This window comes from Pipistrellus hanaki, assembly GCF_964339955.1.
Source record: "Pipistrellus hanaki genome assembly, chromosome: 11".
Classification (NCBI taxonomy): domain Eukaryota; kingdom Metazoa; phylum Chordata; class Mammalia; order Chiroptera; family Vespertilionidae; genus Pipistrellus; species Pipistrellus hanaki.
In genome coordinates, this window is record NC_140513.1 from 50,954,553 (window position 1) to 50,964,552 (window position 10,000).

The 10,000-nt window shown below is 35.5% G+C and overlaps 1 protein-coding gene across 7 annotated transcripts in view; it reads right to left on the minus strand.

The window, feature by feature from the left end:
- NFIB (nuclear factor I B) overlaps positions 1-10,000 on the minus strand; it is a 230,207-nt gene that overhangs the window by 3,258 nt on the left and 216,949 nt on the right. For all 7 annotated transcript variants that reach the window (XM_084898249.1, XM_084898250.1, XM_084898253.1 and 4 more), the window contains one exon: positions 1-3,511. This exon is cut by the window's left edge and continues 3,258 nt beyond it. In XM_084898249.1, coding sequence (XP_084754375.1) covers positions 3,382-3,511 — 130 coding nt within the window. In that variant the 3' untranslated portion in view covers positions 1-3,381. The remainder of the gene's footprint in view (positions 3,512-10,000) is intronic.

Below are 10,000 nucleotides of genomic sequence, written 5' to 3' on the forward strand. Positions count from 1 at the left end.
GAAGAGAGCGAGTCTGCTCTGGAAAGAGACTGCGTGTCCTGGCAGGTGGACGTGTCCACCGAACAGGTCTAGGATACATGGAGAACTTGGCTGGGATGGAGCAGGGCAAGTACCACAGAAATGGCTGGACTTACTTCGGACTGTGCGCTGCTGGGATCCCACTGTGCTATTCAGCACGTGGGCTACCGATACAACCCTCAGGCCCATGAGCACTGTTCCCAAGTATTCATTATTAAATGATATGCTGTGGGAACAATGGCAATTTATTGTATTGGACTGTGGCCTGGAGAAAGGGACTCCTCAAAACAGCCCATCCTGCGTCACTAATTCTAAGAGATTTTCCTTCAAGTAATGGACTGCCTCCATGGGACTGGGCGAGGAGGGAAATAAAAATGAAACCAGTCTCTATTCACCCTCGGTGCCACAGGGGAAAGGAAATAAAATTTAAAAAAAAATAAGTTTGAGGGACCATCCGTTAAAAAAAAATCCCATCAGCAACTAATGGGCTTCATGCATCCACAGGAAGGTTAATCCTTAAAATTCTCCATTTCTCTTCTGCTCTGGCTCTCAGTTTCAAAGAGCATGTAAAATGAAAACTTGACAAGATTTATTTTTTTGTTCCTTAAGAAGTGAACTTTGATTTTTAAAACTGTCAGTCCAAATACATTTAATAATAGCCACCTTCTGGATGTCTAAAAAAGAAAATTCCAGCACACCGCCATCCAGGTGAAGCGATAGGTGAGCCACAGGCGAATCCTATCCCATTGTTTATGAAACGAAGAAATGGGAAGAATTGGAGGGGAAAGGCTATGGGAGCATTCCCTGCAGCCACAATGACTTGTTTTGTATGAGGAAATATGCGGACTTATTAAACCCCCAAAATGTGACATATCTGCTCTGTGGATATTTCAACAAATAACCTTGCCAATTATGAGACAGGCTCACTCTCCACTGTGGATCTAAAACTCAAGAGAAACTACTACCACCACACACACAAAAAAAAAAAGAGAGAGAGAGAGAGAGAGAGAGAAGGAAGAAGAAAGAAGAAAGAAGAAAAAAGGAGGAGGAGGAGGAGGAGGAGGAAGAGAAGAAGAAGAAGAAAGGAGAAAGAGAAATTACAGTTTGTTTAAGCCAAGTCTGCCTCCAGGAGAACTGTTGTGTTCACTTGCTCTTACTCGTTGTGTTGTTAGGGAGACCAGAGATGAGTCCAGCTTGCACCCCAGGTGGGAAGTTAGAGGAGGGGGAACCTGTGTAAGTTGAAGTTCGTCACAGTAGGCAGAACAGTCGCTTTGCAGCCCAGGCCCATCTCAGGGTGCACTGCTTCACAGCTACACTGTAAAGTGTTAAAAATCCTCCCACCCGCCCCAGAATATATATATATTTATATATGTATCTTAAAAAAAAAATCCTCTGTCCATCTCTCAGTACACAAAAGGACCTCATCACACTGCAAAAATAGCAGTACCCACTTTGGTCAATTAAAACAAACAAAACAAAACAAAACAAAAAAAAAGCATACATTATTTTTTTTTTAAATCTGTGTACTTACCTATAATAACCAATACAGCTAAAAGCACTACCTACATAGGCAAAACTTGGTATTGCATAATTCGTATAAATTTGAAACCCCTCCCCCCAAATATTAATTGGAAGATGAAAAACATGAAAGGTTAATAGAAAAAACACCAAAAATACTGAAAATATTGCTGGTCGATTACAATTTTTAAGCGGCAACTATACACAGCCATGATATGCTTTATAAATGTGAGATAAAGGTATAACTGTCTAAAAAATCCATGATGTCACACATTTTTCTTCGTCTGGAGTACAAAATATTTTGTCATAAAAATGGTAAAGATTTAAAATGATAATAAATGCAGCAAAACAAGTGTAGTGATGTCACTTTTTCGTGTTTTTTTTGTGTTTTTTTTTTTCTTTTTTGTCTTTTAGATTTCAAGGCAAGGCACGTAATGTGGACATTATATCTTCGTGCAAATTAGGATTACTGGAAAGAGTATTTTTAATTAAAATTTTAAGAGACATAGAGGCAAAAATGTGTCTGCCCATGCACACTACAGATCTGTCAATACAAGAAGTTCGTTGAACAAGGCTAATGTCTGAAAGCACCATGCAAGTATTCAGCACCCTGATCACACGTGTTCTCTCAAGAGTGCGTTTCTATATCCTACACCCTGGCGGTCCCAGTTTGTAAACTGTAAGCTTTACCCTTGTGACATGGATTTGCCTGCCTCTGTCTCTGTGATGCAGATTTTATAGAACCTTTTGTACACCCTATGGGTTCTTGATGCAACCAGTAATTTTTAAATAAATAAATTCTACCTCCGAGGAGGCTGCAGCTAAACCAACATAAGTGCTGTGTTTCCATTAATTTTTTTTTCCTCAAGCACATGATTTGTCTTGATTTAATGCATTTTTTTTTCCATGCCCTCAAAAACTGAGGGGAAAATAAATTCGCTCAAAATTATTGTAAATTCTTTTTTTTTTTAATCCCCTCAATTTAGAGTCCAAGGGTTGAAGGACTTATAATCATGATTCCCCTTTAGATATAAATTTATAAATTGCACTTGCCTCTGTTAAGTGTTTCTTTTGTGGGCAAAATATTATATTAATTTTTTACTGTTGCATGCAGAGATAACACTTCACCTACATAGAGGCATTTCTTCCATAGAGCCTTTGTGTTCAAACTGGTTTTTTTTTTTTTCTTTTTCCTTTTTTTTCCTTTTTTTTTTTCCTTTTTTTTCCTTTTTTAAGATTTCAAACTGGGTTAAACACTGGAAAAGGCTGGGTTAAGGGCCAAAATTTAATAAATCTGTACTGATAACTAAAGGCTACAGAGATTCCATATATTCTTTTAACTTTTAGAAATCAGAGTGCTTATAAAATGGCTGGCTCATGGCTCCGACACCCAGCACCTCTGATGCCGCCTCCTAGCCTTCGTTGGTGAAATAACCAGGAATAGTGATTCCATGCGTAAACAACAAGATTACTAAACCAAGAAAACTAGCTTATCATGCAAATATTAAGGCATCTAGAAAGTCAGTTAAAATATATTGTCATAGAGACAGAACATCTATTTCCCAGCGGACTTCATGTAACAAAGGCTACGCGTTGCAGGGGCTGCGATCTACCATCAGTGAAATATCATCGACCCTTTTTTTTTTTTACAGTTTCAACCTTAAGGGAATTAGTGATTGTAAGTGCTGCAATTGCTGGTCTAATATCTTCTTTCTTCCGTTTCCTTCCTTCCTCCCTTTTTGTTTCGTTTTTATTTTGTCCAGTCTTCCTCCTTTCCATTTTTCTTTTCTTTCTTTTTTTTTTTTTTTTAATTTCGTAAGCTGCTGTTGTATTTCATTCTCTCCCTCAGTTGCTCGTTTCTGCTTGAAGGAAAGGTTCTCCAATTATGTTCAAACCGTAATTTTGGACATTTGCCGGTAGGATGGGTGTCCTGTTTGATACTTGGAAAGGAACCAAACTAGCCCAGGTACCAGGACTGTTGATAGGAGGGGGGGCAGGAGGGAAGGAAGAGAAAAAGAGAAAACACAATGTTAAAATCGACAACATTAGAAACATAAATGCCACAGATATCAAATTACTACTATCACCTATTTAAAAAAATTATAGTTTAATATGAGATAAATGTACTAAATTATATATTTTATAGGTATACACACCACATGGTCTATTGTTTTCATGAAAGGTAAGATTAATTGTAAAGCAGAATATCCTCAAATCAGGCTCATACATAACTGCTCAACTCTGATTGAGGATATTCTTCCTAAAATATTTTATCTACTTTAATGGAAATACAATATTATTTTTAAAAACATTTATTAAAAAAACAAAAGAGAGAAAGCAGCAAATCTACAATGGTAGCAATATAGTTTGCCAGTTATATTCTGATCTTGTTTTACTTTGAATTCATAAGCAATTCAGTGATAAGATGGGCTTCAATTTTTTATATGCCTATCGGTTGAATAAAGTTAAAAGCTGTAATGAAAGTTATTTCTTTTATCTTACAATAAGGAAAACATATTTTTTCAGGAAGGCCAGTGTATAGTGTTAATTTGAAATGCTGACACCGGAAGCCTGGGGCCTCCCTGCCCCTCCCCATCAGTGATGTTACCACATGGGGCTGCTCTGGGTTTGGGTGCTTAGAGGGGTGAGTGGGGAGAATGCCAGAGGGAATAGCAGATGGGATTCTGGCTTCTTTACAACCAACACGGGGTTCACCTGTGTTTGGTTTGAGGCTGCTTAAGAAAAAAAGTTTGAAAAACAGCCATCTAATTACTACTGGCACAATCTCTTATTAAACAAGTATCACATGGAGGAAAATAACACCAGATCTACATATCACAAAACAACCCCACACCATACATTTGGGGTATACCTAATCCAATGTATTGCTTGTTTCAACACTCAACTTAGAATGAGTGTCAACTAAGTAACAGCTGCATAAAATCATCATGAACCAAGAAAATATCAAACTGACAATTCCATACTCAATGTTATCATGGTCTGGCATGGGGACCTAATTTCAAAGTTTTAAATTTCATTTACTATCTTCTCCTATTGCAAGCATGAGGTGAGATGGATACTATTATCATAGCTATCAACCTAGACACCCACATTTTAAAAAATATTTGAATTTAAAAAGGTACAGAACCTTTATGGAGTATTCATTTCAGGGAAGAATTTTGTCAGCAAAAAAGAAATGGGAAAAAAATGCTTGGATTTTAAAAAAGAACTTGACATATAACTTTCTTTTACTCTGGAGATACTCTATACAAAATGGGACTTATTGCTACTTATCTAGGTACATATTTCTGAATTAATATTGCAACAGAAAAAAAATCACAATGACCTTTTATGCTCAAGGGACTTTATGATTAGACAATGAGCTCCGTGATAGCAAAGTCCATCTCTTTTTGTTCTTCATTTCATAAACTACCTAGCACGTGGTCAATTTTCAATAATTTTTAATAAACCAACAAATCAATTAAATGCTCCAAATCACACCTATGTATTTTTGAAGAGTGTTGCTCATAATCACATCTTTTTAAGACTACAGTGTGATTTGACCCCTATAAAAAGAAATCAGGCATCTCTAAATTTAAATTAGAGATGTTTAGCATTAACAAAAATTAATTATGTAGGAAAAATTAAATATTAATTCAAACAAGGAATAATTCCAACTAAAAAGATAATGTCCTCATTATCTGCTTAAAAAAAATCATCATTCTAAAGAAGAAGAGTAGTTGTTTCTAAAACCTTTTCTCAGAGACTTAATTGTTTTCACATATTTATTTTTCCCCACACGCATCTTCAACAATTATTTCTGCTTCGCACTACTGATTAGGAAGAATGTTACATGACAAACCATGAAACTTACTTTCTCCTTAATTGTATTTCCACCACACTTACTATTACAGTACTATTATTATAAAGTACTATTACAGCATATATTACTCCATAAAAGCATAATCTGTATCTATGATAATCTTATTGACTGAAAGAAAATGGCCTTGTCTTATCAATCCTGACAGAATCTGGCCATGGCTGATGTTAAGCATTTATTAACAAATAATAAATTACAAAAATTGACATCCATTATTTTTAACTTGAAATAGGAAGTGTGTATGAAAAACAAACTAGACTAGCTCCAATTGATAATCCTTGACAGTAACAGACAATGTCAGCAACGGGCTCATCAATAAGAGTCCCAAATTATATGGGCTCTATATAGAGAGTGCTACTTTAGAAAAATAAAATATTAATGATTGAGAATAGGTGTGACTCTTTAAAATGAGAACTCTACCTACTAATGGCAGAAAAGAGATGATATCAGGGTGAACTAGGCAACAGCCTAGTTGATTTAGTTCTTTAGAAGAGAAGCATATTATTGTTCTTTGGAAAAGTCTCAATAAAAATAAAGTGATCCCAGTGACTAACAGGATTCTTGTTGTGAAATATCTAACAGATTCAATTTAGATGTTTATTTAAACCTTTCAAACCTCCATCCCACATGATGACCATGTCAAAATTGAAGTGTGCAATATATTTGTCAATACTGTTTATAAACCTTTGGGGGGAAATAAGTTTCAAAGATTAACACTATGCAGACCCAATATATGAATTTTACAAGTCTCTTAATGCCAATTTGTAGGTTAAGTTCAGAACTATAAGGCACAGACATATTTAGAGCTTTTTGGTAGTCCCACTGAAAAACTCTGATTAAATTCAATTATAATAATAATGTAAAGAAAAATGTTCTGACAAAATATCTTAGATTATTTCATTTTGAAAAGAGAAAGCCTCAAATTGCATAGTTATTCAGGTAAAAAAATAAAAAAGAATGATTTTTACATATTTTACTCTTTCAATATAAATAAATGCCAATGATCACCAGAATGGATAAAATAAACACACTTATTCATATTTATCTACATATAGGAACTTGTTATATATAAAATGCTTAATAATTTTAATAATTTTACTTCAGAATGGAATGAGAATTATATGGATAATCTTATAGTCAATCGAATAACCTGTGTCTCTGTCTACTAAGAGACAATTGAAAGATTTCAAAATATTCAAGATCAAATTAAACTACTTCAGCAATAAGTATATCTTCAGGCATGCATTTACTTTATTTAAATTACATTTCCATTGCCAGATCACCTTTTTTTTTCAAACAGAAAATGAGCATGACTGAAAGTTAAAAGCACATCTTTAGAAAATAAGGACTATGACATTAAAAAAAATTAAGGACTTTGAGAAAAATCAGGTAAAAAAGAAGCAAAGATTGTGACAGTGCCTTAACACAAAGCAGAATTCACCCAAATGACTTCAATGACTTCTACTCTATGTGTAGAAAGTTGCGGGGGGGGGGGGGGGAGAGAGAAAGAAGGAAGGAAAGAAGGAAGGAAGGAAGGAAGGAAGGAAGGAAGGAAGGAAGAGAAGAGAAGAGAAGAGAAGAGAAGAGAAGAGAAGAGAAGAGAAGAGAAGAGAAGAGAAGAGAAGAGAAGAGAAGAGAAGAGAAGAGAAGAGAAGAGAAGAGAAGAGAAGAGAAGAGAAGAGAAGAGAAGAGAAGAGAAGAGAAGAGAAGAGAAGAGAAGAGAAGAGAAGAGAAGAGAAGAGAAGAGAAGAGAAGAGAAGAGAAGAGAAGAGAAGAGAAGAGAAGAGAAGAGAAGAGAAGAGAAGAGAAGAGAAGAGAAGAGAAGAGAAGAGAAGAGAAGAGAAACACATGTCCGAAATCATGGATAATATTTTTACATTCTTCTTGTTGATGGTCCTGCTTCATTTTATACTGACCAGACTACCTCTAAAACACTGTGTTTCTTCTAGGCATCACTCTTCAAGAGAAACAAACTCTATGCCTTTTCTTTGGTGAATAAAACCACCAAATAATGTAATTTGAGGAGCAGCTAAAAGGAGACAGGAAGACAGGGAAGTTAAGTTGGAAAGAAATGCAGACTTCTGTCTGGTTCAAATGGATAAAATTAATTAGTACAAAGAGAGAAATTTCCAGAAAATAACCATGCTGAGGGCCTGTTTCGAGCAAGGTGCCATCTTTGGTATTTCACATATGCTATGTTACTTAATCCTCTCAATGAACTCTGGAATGTGCCATCATCATCCCCATTTCACAGATGAGAAAACTGTGGCTTAAAGAGCTTAAGTAACTTGCCCAAATTTACCCACCTAGACCTCAGCTATGAATCAGTTCTGTCTGTCTGACTCCCATGAAAGTCAGAAATTGACCTACCATTAGAAAGAACATTTGAACATAATTTCCGGAAGGCAAAGTGAATTTACTTCAAGAGACAGGGAATTTCCCATGGCCCACACAGCTGGATCATAACCTAGCTAGTGTTGCAACAGACTGGTATACAGAATATTTGGTTGGTCTGGGTGATAAAGCAACACTGAAATGTGATGCATCTGTCTCCTCTGAAAACAAATCTAGTTGAGGTTCTATTAGAGTGACCCTATCATAAGGATTAAGGGGGAAGAAGATACCCACTTCTTCCTTTTGAAAATGATACACTAGTTACACATGTTGTGTCCCAGATAAATTGGATAAAATAGTTGATCTTCATATCTACAAGGAGTAAATAGATTCTATACCTCTCAAGGAAAAAAATAGAAAAATTGCTCTGAGCAAGTCAACATTTGATGGTTGTGTTTTTTGTTTGTTTGTTTTTTTGTTTGTTTTTAAATATATTTTATTGATTTGTTACAGAGAGGAAGAGAGGGATAGAGAGTTAGAAACATCGATGAGAGAGAATCATCGATCAGCTGCCTCTTGCACATCCCCTACTGGGGATGTGCCCACAACCAAGGTACATGTCCTTGACCGGAATCGAACCTGGGACCTTTCAGTCTGCAGGCCGACGCTCTATCCACTGAGCAAAACTGGTTTCGGCTGATGGTTGTGTTTTTAAAAATTATGGCCAAAAAGGATTGGGCCCTGAACATTTAGTTCACTCAAGAAGCATGGGATGACAAATATAATTACATGAAGTTGTTGCTTGAGTAAGAAACCAAAGTCAAAGGCTTCAGTTCAACTATTAGTCTTAGACGGTTAAAAACAGTAAGAGCTATTCCATGAATGGCAAAATTTCTTTTACTACCCTGTGTTTATCTGACAATAGGTTGGGCAAAATCTCAGAGGGAAGGCTGAGGTGGGTAGGGAGAGATTAAACAAAGAATTTGTATGCATAACCCAGGGACACAGACAATAGTGTGGTGAAGGCCTGGAGGGGGGCGGATGTGGGAGGTGGAGGGGGTCAATAGGAAGAAGGGAACATTCATAATACTTTCAACAATAAGGATAAATTTAAAAATCATTGTATAAAATGTCAAAGTACTTGTATACTAATACTGTTCAGTAACAAACATCACTCACTCAAGTTTTGCACACTTATTTAATCACAATATTACCATGTTTACTGTGAAGATAGAAAGTATTCTTTCTAGAAGCTCACAAAAATATTATAGGAATGAAGCACAACTAATTATATCTATTCATACATACCTCAGTTATAGCAGTAGCCACGTTACTTATATAGACAACAATAAAAATAAAAAATGGCCCAGAAAGCATGGATAATAAATAAAATAAATGCTATCATTTAAAAGAAGGTTTTGTCTTTAACTCCTTTGCACCTGTTTCAAATATTCCCAAGAAGGAAAATGTTTTACTTCCTTGGCTAAATACTATTAATTGTTATTACTATAATATGAACACACGGATATTTGTATCACTCCCAAAATGAACAATAAGCCTTATTCCCTATTAGTAGCTGGTATCTGCCTGCAAAAAAATAGATAAAATAAATAAAGGCAGATTAATTAAGTATGAATTAAGTTAGAAACCATGCTGTCCTGGGTTGTATATGTGTATATTTGAACTGGCTGCTGATTTCAATATCAGCAACAAAAAGGCTGCAGACAGAGTCTTATGAAAAAATGTTCACTCAGACCAGTGGAAGAAATAGATGGGTAGTATTTAAGTACCCACTTATTTAAACATTATTTTTCTATAATTACATAGATTAAGAATTCATTAATGTTGCATAAGAACGGGTAAAATGGTATTTCATATACTAGTTGCTACAGCATTTATATAGTGTGTGTTCAATAACAGTGCTAGGCACTATTCTACATGCTTGATCTATTTTAAAGCTTTCAATCTTCAAAACAAACCTATGAGAAAAGGAAAAAAGGACTGCTATTTTTCAGATTTCACAGATGAGGCCATTGAAGCTAGGAAGCTAAGTGTCTTGCCCAACTCATACTGCTACTAAACAGTCAAGCCCAGGATTTGAACTCTAGCAGTGTGGTTCTGGGATCTATATTCTTACCTCTTTCTCGAAACATACTTTACTTTTATCACCGGACAAGAATTTCTATTTTCCCTGAGTTATATATGAGATTCTATAAATTATGGTCCATATCACTTAGATACACTGCAATC